The sequence below is a fragment of the Falco punctatus genome (assembly GCF_963210335.1).
Source record: "Falco punctatus genome assembly, chromosome: 3".
Classification (NCBI taxonomy): domain Eukaryota; kingdom Metazoa; phylum Chordata; class Aves; order Falconiformes; family Falconidae; genus Falco; species Falco punctatus.
In genome coordinates this window covers 62,681,000-62,700,715 of record NC_137582.1, presented here as the reverse complement: position 1 = coordinate 62,700,715, position 19,716 = coordinate 62,681,000, and the positions used below count along the sequence as shown (strand labels likewise).

Sequence of the window (19,716 nt, the reverse complement as noted above, 5' to 3'; positions counted from 1 at the left end):
ACGGCTGTAACCTGCCGCCTCGCGCAGCTGCCGGCGCCCATTGGGCAGGCGGTTGGGGGCGGGGCATGGCGCGCGGCCCCCCGCCCCCCCCCCCCCGCGCCTCCTCCCGGGGCGGGAGTCGTCGCGGTTCCGTCCCGGCCCTGCCGCCATGTCGCTGCCGCCGGAGAAAGCCTCCGAGCTGAAGCAGATCATCCACCAGCAGCTGGTCAAGGTGGGGCTGTCTCCGCGGTAAAGCGCCTTCCCCTACCAGGGGAAGCGGGACCCGGCCGGGCTTGGCCGCTTCCCGTGCCGGTGGTGCGGGCCCCCGGCCCTTGGCGACAGCTGTGCCCGCTGAGGCGGTGGCAGGGCAGGAGGTGTGCTCGCTCCGCGCCATCGTCCTGCTTTGGTTTCCCTGCTTCAGCCGCCTGGGATGGTTTCCGGGCGCCGTTCGGCCTCACTGACGTTTGCGTCCTCTTCCAGGAGGGCCAGCGGCCCTTGGCGCTCTCGGCTACCGCAGCCCTGGCTTGCGGCCTTTTACCCGCCGCACCGCTGCTCGCCCTCGTCTCTCCCCTGAGCTACGGCGAGATGGAGCTGAGGCTGCCTCCGCCCCCGGCTCCTTCCCTCTCTCTCCGTGTCGCTGTCCCGTCCAGGGTAGGCCGCGGACAGCAGCTGTGCCAGCCGAGGGGGGAAGCCGGGGGTGAGGCCCGGGGCTGGGCGGCGGACTCGGCTCGGACTCGGCTCGGCATCCTGTGGCTGAGGCTTTTGCCTTTTTTTCTTTTTTCTTTTTTTTTTTCTCCTTGTTGTTCTTTGAGCGAGGTGCTTGGGCTGGGTCTTGAACTGCCTGGCGAATAAACACGAATGCTTTAACTCTTACATCGCTAAGTATCTCACGTCCCGGTGGCTGTGGCCTTAACATCCTTCAAGCGTTACAAACCCACGCCGTTTCACAGCCGAGGTGAAGGACAGAAATTATCTGATCTCCCTTTGAGCACAGGCAAAGCTTGCAATGGATATTTACTACTTTTGTGCCTGGCCTACACGTATATATAGATGTACCTTTTCCCTTAAAAAATGAGAAACTTTTATCCAGAGCCTGAATTTTGAGGGAGACAAAACTGACCATTTTATAATTGATGGATTTACAGGCCTTTTTGTAAGGAGGGAAGTTCAAGGCAGGGGATGCTGTCAAGAGCAGTGAAAATGCTCAGGTTTGGTATGGTCGTGATGTTTTAAACTGGTAGAACTGCTTTGGTAAGGTAGTGACTTATTTGATTAGTTCTGAAAGGTTTAATATTTTGGTGTACTTATTTCTGTGTTCCTAGGAGCATACCCTTAGTCTTACAGAGTGACTGTTTAGTCATAGATGCTACCATATAAAGAGCTTCTATTTGTATGAATTTTCTTTCAGATGGATGTCCATGGCAGGATAAGAGAAGTTCTTGCTGAGACTATACGTGAAGAGTTAGCACCTGAGCATCAGCAGTTATCCACAGAAGATCTGATAAAAGCCTTAAGACAACGAGGAATCATTGATGATGTCATGAAGGAACTTAAATTTGTAACTGTAAGTAGCTTTTAAAGAGTGAAAATATTTTTGCTTATTCCTCTTACTGACTGTTTTAACAAAGTGTAAGCTTGCTGCTTTTTAAGGTTTGTAATGGCTTTACTGATTTGTGACATAATAGGAGCAGAACAGCTTAATGCATATGCTAAAATTGGTTTAGTTGTAATACTACATTGAAAGTGAAAGTATTTGTTTAGTTTCATTACATCTTAAGGACTAAAAGGGAGCATACCTGGGGAAAGGTCTTCCATTGAAACAGAGGATTCTTTAATTTTTGAAGACTGCAGTAAGAGTACTGTTGCATCCCTTGACGCCTTAAAAAGTCTTTAATTGTAATTCCAGGATGTGAATGAAAAGGTGAGGACTTCAGCTCCAAAACCAGCGACGCATTTTGTTGACAGAGAACCACCGCTTTTGAAAAAAAGTATGTTGCCTCTTTATTTTAATATTTGGATCATGGTTTTGAGAGAAATTTGAAGTCTGTGATTTTTGAACTTTGAATTACTAATCCAGTATGAACTAGTGTAAAGGTGGATGTTTTTCTTGCTTAACTAGAGGAAGTAAATTCATAGAAGCAGGAGAAATTGAGTGTTGCATAAAATGTGACTTAAAAAAAATATTCATTTGTTTTACATTAAGATAACTTCCAATACATTTTAAAATCACTTTCTCCTAAGCATCTATTTCAAAAAAGTTTGTTTTTTATAATTTCCTGTTAGTTAACTGATATTTAACATACTTCCTAAGATCTGTTTGTAGTCTCTTCATTTTTATTGCTGCGCTTTACAGCTAACATTGACCCAACACGGAGGTATCTTTACCTTCAGGTTTTGGGTGGAAAAGCTTTTCTGGAACATCTTCAGGAACCGGAGCCTCTGCCTGGCCAAATCTGTTCTACCTTCACTTTGTGTTTACATTTTCGAAACCAGCGCTTCCGTTCTAAACCTGTACCTTGCGCCTGTGAGCCAGATTTTCATGATGGTTTTTTACTTGAAGTACACAAGGATATCCTAGGTAAGGAATATTGTGGGTTTAAAGCTGATGTTCTCAGATTTTTTTTCTGACTTCAGTTATTCTGAAATATGTTTCGTAGTATTTAATGGCTTTCTTTCCTATTTTTAATGTGTTTTCCTAAGAGAACTAATTACTGTCCTAGGTGATACCACTTACAGATCTTTCTCCACTCTTGCCTCTTCTTTTGCTCCTTTTCCACTCTAAAATAACTTTTAAATTTGACCAACTTTATCCATAATCAACAGTGAGATCATAGTCTCAGAGATGGTAAGAGATACTATGGTGGCTGTGAGTTTCATGAACTTTGTGCTGACAAGTGAGGAAGGGAGATGCAAATTTGTCATTGCATGGAAGGAAAAACTTCAGTGTGAGTTCAGTTTGCCTACCAGCTGGCAGAAACCTGCAGAAGAGTCAGTCATCTGCAGCCTGTGTTACTGTTCTTCTGTTGGTACCAAGGGAACATGGTAGGAGCTAAGTATGTTGTGAGAAGACTTCTGAATCTTGTGTGAATCCTGTAGAACTCTGGGGTAGCTTATGGAACATCAGTGAACAGAGAGAAAGACAAGTTGGACTTGGGGAAGGGAGTGAATATACCACAAATTCATGAGCAGCAGAATTAATAAAACTTGTTTTTCTTTGGAGCGTTTTATATCATAGGATCAAGCCTAATTACAGAGAAAGTTGTTTCCTAAATACCGATATATAGTATATATGTGGACCTGATGCATTCCAACTTATTAAAAGAATATTTTTCAATTGTTTTTACTTAATGGTGCTCTAATATTCTTTATTTTCTTAAATGCTAATTCCATTTTGTATTTTTGTGCAGTTGAACACTGAGGTACTTGACTATAGGAATCTTTTTATCTCCTCTGTAAATTAACTAATATTTCTGTAGCTCTTTCCTAAACTGAGTTTGGTTTTTAAAATGGGATCATTGTTTACACTTCTGGATGCAAGTTTTTTTTTAAATGAATGCATTTGGTATGCAATGAATGTAAATGCATACCTGTTTTTTGATTTTGAGGAGGACTTGGGATGATAATATATTCATGCTATCTTATCTTGGTTTAATAATGGCAGGTGATGGAAGTAAAATGGCGGATGCAACCACCATGTTATCTGTATGTGATCCAGTGCATATGGTTCTGGTCAAAACAGACACATTTGGTGAGACAACACTAGTAGCATCCTATTTCTTGGAGTGGCGATCTGTCTTGGCTGCAGAGAATGGTGTAACAAATGTTGCTGTTGAACTCCAGGGTGTAGGTAAGGATAAATAATAAGGCTGTAATGATGACTTAAAATATTGGGTACTGAGTTTCTTATAAGTTTAAAGCAGTATTTATGATGTCGTTTATTTTAGTTAAACTCATAGATTACTATAAGATATACTTAGAAAATGCCTAAGAGGCTAATGCTCAGATTTTTCTGTTACCAAAATACTAGAAATGTGTATTCCAGATCCTGTGGTAATAATGGTCCCCATGTGGGAAATCCCATTATTGTTTTTCTGCAAAGTCTGGAGAAGTTATCAAAAACAAACAAACCAAACAAAAATCAACCAAATAATCTCCAGCAATAGATTGGACCGGTGCACTGAAGAGTAAAGTCCGCTTGTGTCCCTTTCATAGCAAACTGGCAGCTGCTAGACAAAGTCATCTCTGTTGTGCTGCCATTTATTCCAGTAGCTGGAAGCATGTTTTCTGACAAGAGGATTGAATAGCTCTTTTTTTGGTGCTTAGCACTTAGTATACATGCGTATTTTTGTGTATCACTTGCCTTACACCACATTTTAGGAGTTCCAACCTAAGTTTTTAGGATATTATAGTTTAGTGGATAAAGACTAGATGTAGGACTTGATCTATCATGATTTCCTACGCTAGCAATCCCAGAGTTTGGTCAGCTAGTAGCTGCTGGGTCATTTGAGTATTTTTTTGTTGCAGTTTCTCTACCTTTTAGGTAGGTGAGCAGTTCTTGATAGTTCCAAAAGAGATTAAATTATACCTTCAAAATATTTTGAAGATTGGATACACTACGTAAGTTATTCCTGATTTTTATCACTATTGCCTGCTTTTTGGGGCAGTCGTGATTTGGTGCAGTGTTTTATCCAGTGAGCACAAATCTAGTAAGCATATTTGCAAATATGTTTATTGGCTTCATTTCCTTCTGGAAATGCTGGTGTTGGCAAAACTTTAGTAAGCAGTTTGGGTTTGTATAGTCTCTCCAATGGAGAGCTTTTTATTTATAATGACTTGGAAATGTGTAACAAATAAATTGAGTTTAATACTCAAATGTGTGATGGAGGAGTTAAATCTAATTATCATTAGCTTTTTTTCCAAGTAATAAACTATCAATCCAGTAAATCCAGGGCTTTTTCTCTTCTGAAGTCTTGTCATTGTACAAAATGCATCAAGAACATCAAAGCATGCTACCATCTCAAGTAGACAAACTACTATATGAGGCTTGGTTTTGCTTGTGTTGCTTATAATCCCATCTCTATTGTTTCGTAGTGCTTCTTGTTCTTTATGTGATTTCAGATTTTCAGCATTGTGCAACAACATTAGGTTTATGGGATTTTGTGGTAGGTTGGTTTGTTGTTTTGTTTTTCTTAAGTTGATTAATCCATTTGTATGGCACTTGGGGTCCCTCATAATAAACTGTATCTTGGGGAAGATGAAATTCACTGATTTCCAACTTCTTAAATTTGAGCTACACGTGTAATAAGTAGGAATAGGCACTTTTACAGTGTGTGACACTCGTACTCTATTTTAGATGCCTATTCTAGATGTTTCTAGAATGCCATTCATCTCATATGTCCCAGTACTGGCTGCAAAGAGGGCCTTGGATAATTATCTTAGATTTAGATGTCTGCTTTTTTGGCCAGATGATGCTTTCTTACAGCCTCATTTGAGTTTGAAAATTAAATAAAGACACTTATTTTGCGTATATTTAAGATATTTGCGTGTGTGTGATTATATAGCCAAGATATTTATTTTAATTATTTGCTCCTTCCTGGCTGAAATGTCCTTAGTAAATTGAATTTGAGAGAACTGATTGAAATTTATTTTGGTTCAAAGGTACAGAATCGAAGGTTTCTGTTGGTGTTTTAAACATCAGAATGGAAATGTATCCACAGCTTAGTAAGACATTATCTCCAGAAATAATTAATACTCAAGTAAGTTAATTTCCGGGAGGGTTGTCTTATTCTTTTATTGGGGGAAGGGGAAGGCTCAGTATAGAACTACTTGTAGATGTTGAGGGCTGTGTGTTTTTGAATGTTTGATAACATCTTTTTTTCCATTCAATTTAAATATAGTTAACTTTTAAAAAATCTGTTTATACTGAACGTTACTTGAAATTTTACTTTAGTATTTTTTCTAATTACTTAGAAAAATAAAGATGCAGTATACCTAATTCTTCAGGTAGTGTATGTTTTCTTGCTCTCCCATTTGAAACAATAATTTCAAGTCAGCTGTTCTGCCTGGTAAGCCAGTAAATGTTGGCCTGAATGTGTGTGCGGATGTTCTTCTGCACATCAAAAGCTGAGCAGACCTGTACAGAAGTGTGTCATTTAAGATGAACACTACTTCAGTCAAGCTTGATATATGAGCCTACAAAGAAGAAATGTAACTTGACATTTTTGTTCATTGGATTTTCGTGTAAAACATGCTATTCTTCAGCATTTGCATGGCACACTTTAAATATTAAGCTTTATTTTACATATGCCAGGATTTGTTGTTAATGTGCTTATTGATGATGGGGATGTTTTTCCTATTTGGAATTAATATGTATGGGATTGATTATGTTTTTCTTACAGTTTGCTTTGGAACGTCAGAAAACAGCAGAAAAAGAACGGTTATTTCTTGTGTATGCTAAACAGTGGTGGAGAGAATACCTGCAGATTAGGCCTACACATAATGTAAGGCTGGTAAAGATTTTTGCACAGGTTTGTAATTTTTACAAATAGACAGATCCTTTCTTTATGTTACCTTTTTATTTCTTGATTTATTTTGAAGTTAATGTGTACATAGGATCTGTATAGATTTATGACATGGTTACATTCAGGTCAGGACTACATGCGGTGTATCATGCAAAAAATGAAATTTGTTAGGATTGAACTTCTGTTTCTGTATTGAAGATAAACAGCATGTTGCAGACAGGGGGTTACTCCAGCCACCTCTGATGTACAAGGTGATAAAGCCTGTTCAGTCTGTTTCTTTGATTACTCACAAAGGGCAAAGACTTAAATGATCTGTGCAAACTATTTCAAACGAACTTTATACCAGATAAAACAGTTACAAGAAATGGACTTACTAGATCTGTTTAGAACAGATGCTCTGTATGGTCTGTAAAACAATCTGTCCGGTTAATAGCACATGATAGCTATGGACATAAGTATTGATAGCTTCGGACATAAGTATTGTAGGCTAATAAATTACTGTGTCAGTTGCTTCTTGTTAACTGTCCCTCAGAAAAAGGAATTATATGATCCTTGCATTTTCCATGGTATGAATTTAGCTTGTGTAGTAGCACTTGTCATAGCACAGATAAAGTACAGTAGCTTATTATTTCAAAGTAACATCCTGAAGTTATCTATGCCTAGTCTTTTTCTTCAGTGAAGTAACAACTTCCATTCTGGCTGTGCTGTGGGCGTTAAGTAGTGATGTGAACTTCCAAATCCTAGCCAGCAGCTGAGCCCCCCACCCAGTTACTCACTCAGTCCACCTCAGTGGAATGGGGGAGAGAATAGAAAGGGCAAAAGCAAGGAAAAAGCCATGGGTTGAGATAAAGATGGTTTAGTAATTAAATAAAAGAAAAAAAGGAAGAGTGAGGAAAAAAGTAATGCAAAGACAGTCACTCGCCACCAGCAGGCTGATGCTCAGCTTGTCTTAAAGCAGGGTCAGGTTTAGAAAAGTCTGTTGCCCACCCCCACCAGTTTTATTGCTGAATGTAATACTATACGGCATAGAATATCCCTTTGGTCAGTTCAGGTCAGCTGTCCTGGCTGTGTCCTCTCCCAGCCTTTTGGCCATCCCAAACCTATTCCATGTGGGGACAGAATGAGAAACAGAGAAGGCCCTGACACTGCGCATGCACTGCTCAGCAACAGCTAAAACACTGGTGTGTTATCAACACTCTTGTGGTCACAGATCTAAAACACAGCACCATAGGGGCTGCTATGAAGAAAATTAACTCTATTTCAACCAGACCCAATACAAAGCCTTAAGTGTTTCAGAGCAGGATATATAGAGAAACAAATACATAATTAAATAGGGAATTCGAGAACTGGGAGTTTGGTTGGGGACATGAGGTGAAAATGGGACTTACCCTATTTTGAAAATAAAGCAATGTATGAATTAATAGTATCCTACTTTCTGCACCTAGAAAGCTACAGTAGCGTTAGAAAAAAGGTTGGAGGGGAAGAGTTTGTCAATAGGATTAGGGGACTAAGTTCTTTGTTACAGACTAATGTAGAAACTGGTAGCTCTCAGAACGCCATAGGAACTAGGCTTTCTGCTAGTTCAGTACCTATAGAGAGCTTATCTTGAGTCTCCCGCTGGCCACAGCAAATGTTAGTAAAGCTGCGCTAAATGTCCTTTCTTATTTATGGAAAGAGAAATGAGATTATTAGAATTGTTTTTAATTTAGTTATTGTCCATTTTCATGTGTAATGCAGAAGCATGCATTATACACATAAAGCTATATTGAACAGTGAATCCTGCCAGTGATTTTTTTGATTGCTTTCAAGCTGTGAAATAATTTTCAACAGGATTCCAGTCAGCTTCAAATAAATGCTGCTTTTCTTGCACCAGCCTGCTGAAAAAGCATTACAAAACCTCAGTGGGGATAATATGTGACTACAGTAAAAATGCGAGACCATAATTACCTGAAGTTGCAGGCATTTTGAAAGGCTTTGATCTCTTTTTAAAATATATGAATAGAAAAGTACTGATTCAGCCCAGTGAGGAAGAGTTCTGTACTTCTTGAAATAGTTCTAAATAGTTGCTAATCACAATATTTCCCTGCAGCATGTAATAAATCATACCTTTTCCAGTCATCTTTTTTTTTCATTTTTCCAAGAATCTAGAAATTCTTCATATTATTATTGTCTTAATTTATGTTAATCTAGTTACTTCGTTGTGAGTAAGTTTTATTGCTTTTCAGTGTTATGACCAGAGACAGGGTATTTGAATTCAGAAGTAGACACCTTCTAAATTCTAACATCAGCTGCTGGGTATTTAATGTTTTGTGGGGGAGTTGTTTTTTGAGTTTGTTGTGGGTTTTTGTGTGTCTGTATTTTTTCGTTGGTTGTTGGGAGTTTTCTTGGGGTTTTTTTTGTTCCTTGGCAATAATGTGGAAATTGATAGCAGGTGGAGCATGAACAGTTCTTCACCCATTTAAGAAAATAATTGCAGCCTGTGCTGCTCCAGGTGTTTGAACATTTATTCTGAAATGTCCTATAAGTGACAGAGCCAGCAGAAAAACATAACTGTAATGTCTCTAAATGAGTTGCCTTAATGGTTTTGTGTCTTAATTGTACAAGTATTTTTGCATCTTAGTATTTATGAGTGATATTTATTTCAGGAAGAATAAATCCCGTTGCAAAAAAAGACAGTCCAAGTTAAGATGAATCTTTTGTGATATTTGCATGGCTGGCAAATAAGCATATTTTACATGTTCAGGATGAAAATGGAGTAAACCGTCCAGTATGTTCATATGTCAGACCACTTCGAGCGGGCCGGTTACTTGACACACCTAGGCAAGCAGCGCGATTTGTCAGTGTCCTGGGTTATGAAAGAGCTCCTGTCATTGGAGGAGGTGGTGGCAAACAAGAACAGTGGTGCACCCTTCTTGCTTTTTTATGTAGAAACAAGGTATGTGAAAATAGTCCTTGTGTGACACAATAGAGTTGGTACCACATTCTAACAGAAGTCAGTAATTTAAAACAGGCTGCAAATACATGAATTAAATTGAATTTGGATAATTCTGTTAAAATAATTTAAGATCTTTCTAAAGAGAAATAGATGTTAAATAGTAGACAAGAGGGCTTTGGAGCTGACTTCCTTTACTGCTGTTGTTGGGGTGTCTTTGTCAATACATTTGTTTGACAGATGAACTTCCTTTTCTTTGCTTTTCTAAGATCCCATATAATTCAGTGAATCCCTGCTGGTGTGCAGGACTAATCCAGGAATGGTTGAAAAGTGGTTGAAAAGTCTCTTTTGCTGGTTTTTTTTGGTTGGGTTTTTTCTTTTGCTGGGTTTTTTTGGTTTTGGTTTGGGTTTTTTTTTTGGTTAGAGGGGCTAAAATACACTGACAGTCTTTGCATTCCGTTTTTGCAAGGTAGGGATTTGCACTAAAAGTTTCAGCCTAGTTCTTGGTGATCTGACACTTGTATCACATAACTATAATAAATGAAACAAATTGTAACTGATTCAGTATTATAGCTCTTCTGTTGTATGAATAAAAGTAATAGTGATCCCTTTTAATGCCCCTTTGGAGTGGTGTATTGCTTTTCGTTACCACTGAGATACTTCTGCATTCAAAAATAATGTCACTGATGTTTGTATTAAAAAGATGTGGTGGTCTTGGCAACAGGAGCTGTATCCCAGTTTTCGGACCTGTCTCAAAGACTATACAGAACAGGCATTAGTTCTTGTCTCTGAATACTGTATCATGCATATGTAGCATATAAAAGCACCACTGGCTACCCACTGGCTTTCAGATGGAGATGATGATAGCAGCTTTGAGCTTGAGGACCATTATGTTTGGAGGCACAGAGAAAGGGTTTCCTCCAAGGCAGAAGTGGAAAGTTGTATAGAAAACAGCTGTATTTAGCACCTGAGACACCAGCTGGACCATTTTATTTTTCTTGTGGAAAATGGTGTGGCATTATTAAATGAACACAAGCTCACTAGAAACTTGTTCAAACCTAGTTTTCTGCATACTTCCCTTGTACACTGTGGCATGGGAAGATTTTGTTGTCTGTGTAAAGAATAGATACATCCAACAACACTGAATTTTACATTTTCTACATTCTGAATAGTATTTGAGAGAGCCTTACTCTTCCGCTTAGTATTATGAAGGCTTCATTGCATGAGCAATTTTTGCTCTTGCTTTAGAACTAACATTTGTGAAGGACTTGAGAGACAAGGAATATTAGACATCGCATTTGGGAATTGTTTTCTGTGAATTATCAATGGTGGTAATGTATTTATGAAAGAAATGTTTTGCTGACTGAAGGGAAAAGCACTACACATGACTGAGCTGGTTTATAGTTAGATCTGTGGGGGAGGTCGTTTTATCTTTGTTTAATTCCTGAACTTTGACAACACATTCAACACAGTGAAATAACAATAGAATTACATTTTACTAAGTGACTAAATTTCCTGTGTGAAAATATCATGTCATTTTCAGTATTACCTCAGGTATTTGCTTTATACATGTTTTTATGTTTAATTAGAATATTGCTTTTGTGTTTGTGGGTCGATAGATTCTGGTTTTGGATTACTTGAAGATACTGTTATAAGAAGTGTTTTCCAGTATTGTATACTATATTTGAATAAAAATTATAAATAGTCTATCATTAGAACATAACATTTTAGACCAATTTATTCTATTACAGAAAACTAAAACTTGTCAAGTTTAAACCTTAAAATCCTGACTTCTGATACGTAAACAGGAGGGAAACATGACTTGTTAAATAATGGTTAGAGAAGTACCACGGTTTCCTTTCTTTAAGATTTATCCATGCCTGATACTCAAACCAACTTACTGATGTTTACTGTCTAGGGTGACTGTGAAGATCATGCTAACCTTCTGTGCAGTCTTCTTCTTGGGTTTGGATTGGAAGCCTTTGTGTGTGTTGGAACAAAAGCAAAAGGAGTCCCCCACACTTGGGTAATGACTTATGGAACTGATGGAACAATTACTTTTTGGGAGAGCTTAACAGGACATAGGTGAGTAAAAGCAATATAAGAAAGCTGAACAATGTGTATTGAAATTTGTGTGGGATATTTTTGTTGTTGCTTTTTTTGTTTTTATCTTTATACTCTGTCATATAATCCAGGTAACTTCTGTCTTTGAATCTTTTTTTTTTTCTGTGTACTACTTTTATTTGGAAAATAACTGATTCAGTGTGAGGTGAAATATTTCAACAGTTTCTAATGGCCTCAAGAGTTTTCAGTGGCTTTAATACCATATAGTAACCGTTTTGTGTCTTATGACAGCTGATTGCCATTGACGTGGTATCATGTGTTTATTGCTGCCATCATGTGTAAAGAAGCAGATGAAATCTGACATGTTTGTTTAGCAACCCATATTTTATTCCTCATATAATCTGTGAAATCAGTGTTACATTACTTCTTTCCCCTGCAGAAATCTCTGCAAGTTTTCCGAGATTCACAGAATCACACAATAGTCAGGGTTGGAAGGGACCCCTGGAGATCACCCAGTCCAACCCCCTGCGAAAGCAGGGTCACCTACAGCAGGTTGCACAGGATCGTGTCCAGGCAGGTTTTGAATGTCTCCAGAGAAGGAGACTCCACAGCCTCTCTGGGCAGCCTGTGCCACTGCTCTGTCACCCTCAGGGTAAAGTTCTTCCTCATATTCAGATGGAGATGCCTGTGCTGCAGTTTGTGCCCGTTGCCCCTTGTCCTGTTGCTGGGCACCGCTGAAAAGAGCCTGGGCTCGTCCTCTTGACATTTGCCCTTAAACTATTTGTAGGACCCCCTCTCAGCCTTCTCTCCTCCAGGCTAAAAACAGGCCCATCTCTCTCAGCCTGTCCTCACAAGGGAGAAGGTCCAGTCCCCTAATGATCTTCACAGACCTCCGCTGGGTGCTCCCCAGTGGTTCCCTGTCTCTCCTGAACTGGGGAGCCCAGCACTGGACACAGCGCTCCAGGTGCGGCCTCAGCAGGGCAGAGCAGAGGGGCAGGATCACCTCCCTCCACCTGCTGGCCACGTTCCTCCCGATGCCCCCCAGGCCCCCATGGCACCCCCTTTGCTGAACTGCATTCGGTCCCCCCCGCCCAGCTCTCCAGCCTGCCCAGGCCTCGCTGAAGGGCAGCGCAGCCGCTGGGGTACCAGCCGCTCCTGCCAGGGCTGTGTCACCGCCAGCCTTGCTGAGGGCTCTGCCCCTTCACCCAGGGCGCTGGTGAGCCCGTTGGACAGGGCTGGGCCCAGCGCTGAGCCCTGGGGAACCCGCCAGCTACAGGCCTCCAGCTGGGCTCTGCGCTGCTGGTCACAGCCCCTGAGCTCTGCCATCAGCCAGCTCTCCATCCGCCTCACTGTCCCCTCATCCAGCCCGCACGGCCTGAGCTGACCTCCGGGGCTGTTATGGGAGACAGTGTCAGAAGCCTTACTGAGGTCAAGGTAGACAACATCCACCATTCTCCCCTCCCCTCCCCAGCCAGTCATTCTGTTGTAGAAGGCCATCAGGTTGGTCAGGCATGATTTCCCCTTGGTGAAGCAATGTTGACTGCTCCTGATAACCTTCTTCTCCATATGCTTCGAGATGACCTCCAGGATGAGCTGGCCCATCGCAGTTTCAGGGATGGAAGGCAGGTTGACCAGCCTGTAGTTTCCTGGGTCCTCCTCCTTGCCCTTCTTGAAGACTGTAGTGACACTGGCTTTCCTCCAGTCCTCAGGCACCTCTCGTGTTCTCCACAACCTTTCAAAGATGATGGGAGAGTGGCTTGGCAATAACATCTGCCAGCTCCCTCAGCACTATGGGGTGCATCCCATTGGGGCCCATGATGACTCACTCACTTGAGTAATTTTAGAAGGGCACATGTAGTTGTTCTGTATTCTAAAGCTTCTGTTAGAGCCAGTGTAGAAAAGAAGCAATTTAGTGTATCCCATGACCAGCATTTGAAGATTTGTATCTCCAAATGTAATGAGTAGTGGGGCAACTGTATGGGTATGTTGTTATAGTTGCAAAATTTAATTGTTGTCGAGTATCTGCTTGACTAATCAGCTTATTCTTTTGGATTTAAAGAGAAAAATTGATGTATTGTTTCATTGTATGCTGGGCCTCTAAAATGTGTATAATTACTTTTCTGTAAATAAATGAATGCCATGGGGGGGAGGAGTTAACAAATTTTGCTTATATTTTTGAAGGAAAAATCTGTCCCATCTAAATATTTTTACCTTGTCTTGAAATAAGGTGTATTAATAAGAAATTGAATGTTTTTGATTAGGTACATCCACAGATCTATCAACCCTGATGACCCTCCACTAGTTGAACAACCCAAGCCGCTGTATCCTTATCGCACAATAGGTTGTATCTTCAACCATCAGAAGTTCTTTGGAAATTGTCAGCCCTCTGATGCTGTGGAGGTCTGTGTGTTTGACCTGCATGATGAATCTAAATGGAAACCCATGAGTGGAGAAGCAATAAAATCTGTATGTCCCCCTGGAACAGTGTCTTCGGTTCCCCCTTTTCCTCCTCTGTGTGCTTCCACAATAGATGCTGCAGTAACAAGCAACGAGATAGAAGTGCAGCTGAGAATACTGGTTTCTGAACACAGAAAGGTAATACTGTTTAAAGATTGTCATTGAATGCGTGTTTTTACTGTATACTTGTTTTGGATAGCCATTTGTTAGTTCACATACCTAATTCTTTGCAATGTGTTTTCCATCAGCTTTTGAAGTAATGTGGTACCTAAAAAGTGAAATAATTGAAAAATTGTTTGGAAAGACTGTACTGAGCTAGTTTATATGTCATACTTCTATTTGCAGTGGTATTTCGTAGCCTCATGTGTGGGCTTTTCCCCCCACCCTGCCTTTGCCTCTCCTTCTAGGTCTGTGATCTTCAGCCTACTGCAGAGTACCTATGAGTGGTCTGTGAAAGAGCTAGGAAGATCAGATCTGGTTGTTAGTAGGTTTTGCCTCTCCATCACAAATGGGTTTGGTCCCTAGATAAAAGCAGGCTTTAAGCTTTCATGCTCTTGCTCTGACTGCTTTACAGAATCAGAACTTCTAGAAGTTAGTGTTGTCCTTTGTCAGGATTTTTGCAAGACGTAATGTGCCAGAAATTATTCTTTTGTGCTGGATAAGAGGGAGATGGTATTTTAAAACCCCTTATAGCTTATGTCTATTTTTAATGGGGATTTTTGCTGGTTTTTGTTTTTATCTTCCAACCCAATGCTCAACCTTTGGGGTGGCAAGTAATTCTCAGAATTTGGATCTCATGCAGCACTGAATGCGTACATGGTAGATTTTTCTCCTTCTTTGTATTTTTGAGATGATAGGAGGAGAAGGTGCGTGTATATGTGTCATGTGTTTTGAGGCGCTGTTGCACATCGTTTTTTCAGGAGTGGGTTTCCATGGGAGATCTTAGAAAAATATGAGGTGAATCATGATTGATCTTTCCCAGATTTTTGTTGTGTATTTAGGCACCATCTTCTTGCATTTCATGCAGAGATACTTTAGGTAAAACATCTGGTTCCAACTCTGCTGGTCACGTTTTAGTCTAGTAGTCTAACTTCATTTCTTGCTAAATGTTTGTATTTTGTTGGTGGTGTTTTATTCTTCCTGTTGATGTGTGAGTCAATATACAAATCTTGCTGCTTCGTGGGTTCACTTCTATTATCTACAAATTAAAGATTTGTAATGGATTTATTTGAATCTGTACAGCGTGCAAGCTTAGTCTTATCATGATGTTCATTCTGCACAGTTGTCATCATTCTGTCACTTGCCTCACAGGATCTTGGCCTTTCTACTGTTTGGGATGACCATCTGTCCTATCTGTTGTCACCAGCATTAGCAGCTTATGAACTTGAACGCACAACAGGTATTTCTGCAGGAAATGAAGAGTTTCAAGATGCGGTAAGAAGAGCAGTACCTGACGGTCACACATTTAAAGGGTTTCCTATCCATTTTGTATACAGAAATGCCAGAAGAGCATTTGCCACATGTCTTCGGTAAGTTTAAGTGTGAAGATATATAGATATATATGTTAAAACCAAATAGTAATACTTAATTATGAATTGCAACTCCGGTTTTTGATAATGAAATTTAAAGAAAATTAATTTCCTTAAGTTAGAACTAGAAGAATTGTATGGCATATGTAAGAGGTCATGGGGTACTGAGCTTTTATGTTGCATTAGTGAGTTAAGTGACGGTAGACTTTTCATGGGTTAAATGAAAGAACAATATAGAACAATTATTATTATTTGTAATGACAGACTCATGACACTCATTTAAGTGTCAGTCACATTAAAATTGCACGTAACCAAAAATTTTAATAATAGCTTAGTAATATCTTTTACTCTTGTTTTTCTTTTTGTCATATAGGTCTCCTTTTTGTGAAGAAATAATCTGTTGTAGGGGAGATCAAGTGCGACTTGCAGTTCGTGTACGAGTGTTTACATACCCTGAATCTGCATGTGCTGTCTGGATCATGTTTGCTTGTAAATACCGGTCTGTCCTGTGACAAAAAAACAAACAAAAAAAACCCCCAAAAAACCACAACCCACCAAAAAACAAAAAACCCCGTAATCATTCATACCTTTTTTGATCTGCAAAATAACATATGTGGGTATCAAATTATGCAATTTAAAAGTAGTATTGTATTTCATAGAAATAACACTGATTTTGAATACCACGTGTGTGTATTGAAGAGGATTTTTTACATGGTAATGATTGTATTTATAAAGATAATTTATTTTTAATAAAAGTTACTTTTAATACTCGGAGGAATGTGGGTCAAGTTACTAAAACGTTTGCATAAAATGCTAGCTTCTCTTCTGCAGTTCTGAATTGGTGCAAGAATTCATTCAGAAAAAAAGTCTGGTTTGCCTCTCCAGGGGTAAGAGACTGGTTTACCTCTCCTCTCCACGTAGCGTCCAGGGTGTACTTTGTGAGTGATGGAGATCCAGCAATACTGAAGTTTAAGCATGTGTCCTTTCCACAAGAAGATTTATTTCTGCTTCTCTTGGACCTAGCAATACGTTCAGCTTGGAAGAACAGTTCAGTCAGGTATAGGTATTCTTGTTCACCTATGAACTTAATAATTTATGGATTTTTTTAATGTAAGACTAAGAACTGGATATCTGAACATGTGAATAGCTGTGCTAGGTTAGGTAAAGTGGTTTAACCTGATGCCTTTTTCCTAAGGTTAGCTTAGGAAATTTCTGAGGTAGAAGTTGTAGCCAGGCCATTTTGCTTAACAACCATTCATGAATTTGTCTGATTCTGAAACTTGGGTCCATAGTTAATTATCCATCGATGGTTTTCTTTGTCTTAAATCTGTGGGTCATTATTTTGCCGAGTGTCTTCTAGTCTTCATGCATTGAGAAATTGCAAGCATTTGGACTCACTGAACCTCCGTACCATGCCTCTGATGTTTTTCACTATGTGGACTCCAGGCATCTCTTTCAAGGCTGAAGAATCCAAAATAGTTTGATTTCTTCTGTAGAAGCCATTCTGTATCTTTGGTAGCCCATGCCTGCCTTCTTTTGTTCTGCTAGTAAGAAAGATCCAACTCTTTCTGCTGGAGCAAAAAAACTTCACCTAATCCTAGAGAATATTGCAACACATACAGCAGGAGTGAGCGTTGGCATTCTGCATATACGTTTTATCAGCAGTGTGGTAGTGTGTCACCATTTTTCTTTTTTTCTGGAAGTGTTAAATACGTCCTAGGGCAGCACTTGGGTTTTAACTTGAAATTTTAAAAGTATGTTATGGACTTACTGGCCCTTTCAAATACTTCACAAATCTGTTTTTGTGTTCTCTTTGTATACCTGAAAGATCAAAAGGAAGGAATTTGTCTGTTACTCGGCATAGAGGACTCTGATTAAAGATTAGACAGTACAATTTCTCACCGATTTCATTATGTCTAATATAATGTGAAAGGCTGGATTGTATGGTATGGTGAGTATAGCTAAATTTAATAGCTTTATTTAAATACTAGTTCTGTCTTATATGCAACAGTTTTTGTTACAGGCATGTATGTCATTGCAAGAGGAAAAAAGCACCCGCATTCAGGACAACTGACGGTGAAATGGGAGGCGGGAGCTTGCTGTTAGTAGCTGAGGGATGTGTGGCACTTCCATCCTGCAGGACTGGGCGTGCGGAAGGGGACGCTGCCCCATGCCGTCTTCTTACCTGTATGCTTTAGTCTTTCATGAAAGGCAGGTGCTAAGGGGACATTTTTAGTTTCCTTTTACATATGCTAGGTAAAACTGTACAATACTAAAGAAAAAGCCCAGACCTGTTTTTGATGTTTCAAGTCCCCAACACCAGCAGGCTAATGTTCCCGTGTGAGCCGCGGCGTGGGGAGCAGTTGGCAGCAAGGGGCTGGCTGTGCCCTCCTGGTGCCAGCCGTGTCCCGGGGCAGGAACGGCAGTTCCCAGCTGTTTGGAAGATGATTCCCGTTCGGGCCCTTTCCAGCCCGTGCTCATTCATCTGCTGTCGGCCTTTCTGCGGACCCTTGGATTCTCCTGCCTCGCTGCTGCAGCGGGAGAGCTTGGCTGTTGGAAGGATGGCGGCGGGGGGGGGGGGGGGGGGTGGTCGCGTTGCGGGGGCAGGCCGTGGGGTTCAGCCCTCCGGCCGGGGAAGCAGGCGCTCGGTAATGCTCTTCGCTGAGACGTGCAGGTCCGCGGCGGGGATGTGGGTCGGTGTCCTTGTCCGAGCGGGGTGCGTGCGGGTGTCACCCTGCCTCCCCTCAGGCGGTGGTTTTTAGCATCGCTGGGCGCACAGCCCGCGGCCCGAGCCTGAGGCGGGCGCGGGCGCCTGGCGCTCCCAAAGGCCGTTCCTCGCCGCCCACGGGCACGGAGGGTCCGCGGCAGCCCCCGAGGGCCCTCCCGCCTTCGCCAGGCCGCCGCCCGCCATTACGGCCGGGCCTGGCGGCGGCAGGGGGCGCTACGACGCCGGGCGGCGGCCTTTGGCGGCGGGGGCGGGGGAGGACGCCATTGCGTTGCTATGAGCTGTCTCCCCCTGCGGCGGCGGCGGCAGCGGGCGGCCCGGGCGCCGTTCGTCCTGCCAGCCGGCCGCTGCCTGCCTGCTGCGCAGCCCGGGCTGTCCGGCGGCCTGGTGGCACTAGCGAGGCGGGGAGGATGAGCGCGGCGGGACCGGGCGGCGGCAGCAGAAGCAGCAGCAGCGCAAGCAGCAGCAGCAGCAGCAGCCGCCGCGGCGGGGCCGGTCGCTGAGCCGAGGAGCACCGCGGCGGAGGCAGGGCATGGCGCTGCCGGGGGAGCGCGGCGCGGAGCCCCAGCCCGGTGCCTCCCGCCCCGCCGATGAAGAGGAGGACGGCGGCGGGGCCGGCGGGCAGCCGGAGGCGCTGTCGCTGGAGGAGATCCTCAGGCTCTACAACCAGCCCATCAACGAGGAGCAGGCGTGGGCCGTGTGCTACCAGTGCTGCGGTTCGCTGCGGGCCCGCGCCCGCCGCGGAGAGACCCCCGCCGCCAGGCTGGGGGCGGCCGCCCACCTCCGCGTCTGGCGGGACGGCGCCGTCACCCTGGAGCCGGGCGAGCCCCACCGGCCGCCCCCGCCCGCCGCAGGTAAGGCCGGGCCCCGCCGCCCCGCCTCAGCCCCCCGGGTACGGCCCGGCCCGAGAACGGCAGCCCCCATCTCCCTCAGCCTTTGTCCGTGGGCTGTGGCGGCCGGGGGGAGACGGGCTCCTTCCCGCCGGCGGGCTGCGGCGAGCGGGCACCGGGCTGCGTGTGCCTGTGTCCCCGCACCGTCGCGGTGTCGCCCGTGGAGAGGCAGAGCCCCTCGCCTTGGATTCAGTGGCCGGCGTGCGGGTACAGGGGCGGTGAATGCGGGTTTGGTGTTCTGTAATTGCGTCGTCCTTTGGTGCGTAATACTGTGTCATCCGCACCTACAGCGCCTGCTTTCGGAGTTCCCTTGGTCGTGCTGCTCGTCCGCGGTGTCGTTCAGAAATAGTTTGGCGTCAAAAGGCACCTATTGGAAACAGATCAGTGTAGAGCCTGGTACGCTGACATTAAGTAAATAAGGCGGCCGTGTGCACCTACCAGGGGCTTAGCACCTACCATCTGTTTCTTTTAAAATACCCAGGAAAACATATTTTGCGTTGGAAGGGAAAAGAAGGACACATGTCCATTTTTCAGCATTTCAAAGCTGCTGGTTACGTATGTGGAAAAGGTGACTTTTTTGGTTGTGAGTACAGTTTTATTTCTGAAAAGAAACTAAGGC

The 19,716-nt window shown here is 42.7% G+C and overlaps 2 protein-coding genes across 5 annotated transcripts in view; both read left to right on the top strand.

Annotated features, from left to right (window-relative positions):
• The first annotated feature begins 30 nt into the window (after positions 1–30).
• Positions 31–16,256, top strand: CEP76 (centrosomal protein 76). The gene is made up of 12 exons (XM_080378102.1): positions 31–211; positions 1,388–1,543; positions 1,886–1,967; positions 2,333–2,557; positions 3,641–3,826; positions 5,638–5,735; positions 6,378–6,506; positions 9,244–9,435; positions 11,351–11,517; positions 13,758–14,091; positions 15,265–15,482; positions 15,856–16,256. The coding sequence occupies exons 1-12, from the start codon at positions 149–151 to the stop codon at positions 15,992–15,994; spliced, it is 1,989 nt and encodes a 662-aa protein (XP_080234228.1). The 5' UTR covers positions 31–148; the 3' UTR covers positions 15,995–16,256.
• Positions 16,257–17,861: 1,605 nt separating this feature from the next.
• SPIRE1 (spire type actin nucleation factor 1) overlaps positions 17,862–19,716 on the top strand; it is a 133,588-nt gene continuing 131,733 nt past the window's right edge. For all 4 annotated transcript variants that reach the window (XM_080378101.1, XM_080378099.1, XM_080378100.1 and 1 more), the window contains exon 1: positions 17,862–19,061. In XM_080378101.1, the coding sequence (XP_080234227.1) occupies positions 18,740–19,061 (322 nt within the window). In that variant the 5' untranslated portion in view covers positions 17,862–18,739. The remainder of the gene's footprint in view (positions 19,062–19,716) is intronic.

What these genes read in the sequence shown, in the direction of transcription:
- CEP76 (XM_080378102.1), top strand. Translation starts at nt 149, where the DNA reads ATGTCGCTGCCGCCGGAGAAAGCCTCCGAGCTGAAGCAGATCATCCAC. An exon ending in CTTTTTTATGTAGAAACAAG is followed by an intron (nt 9,436 to 11,350) that starts GTATGTGAAAAT and finishes TTTACTGTCTAG; the next exon opens with GGTGACTGTGAAGATCATGC. An exon ending in TGGTTTCTGAACACAGAAAG is followed by an intron (nt 14,092 to 15,264) that starts GTAATACTGTTT and finishes CTTGCCTCACAG; the next exon opens with GATCTTGGCCTTTCTACTGT.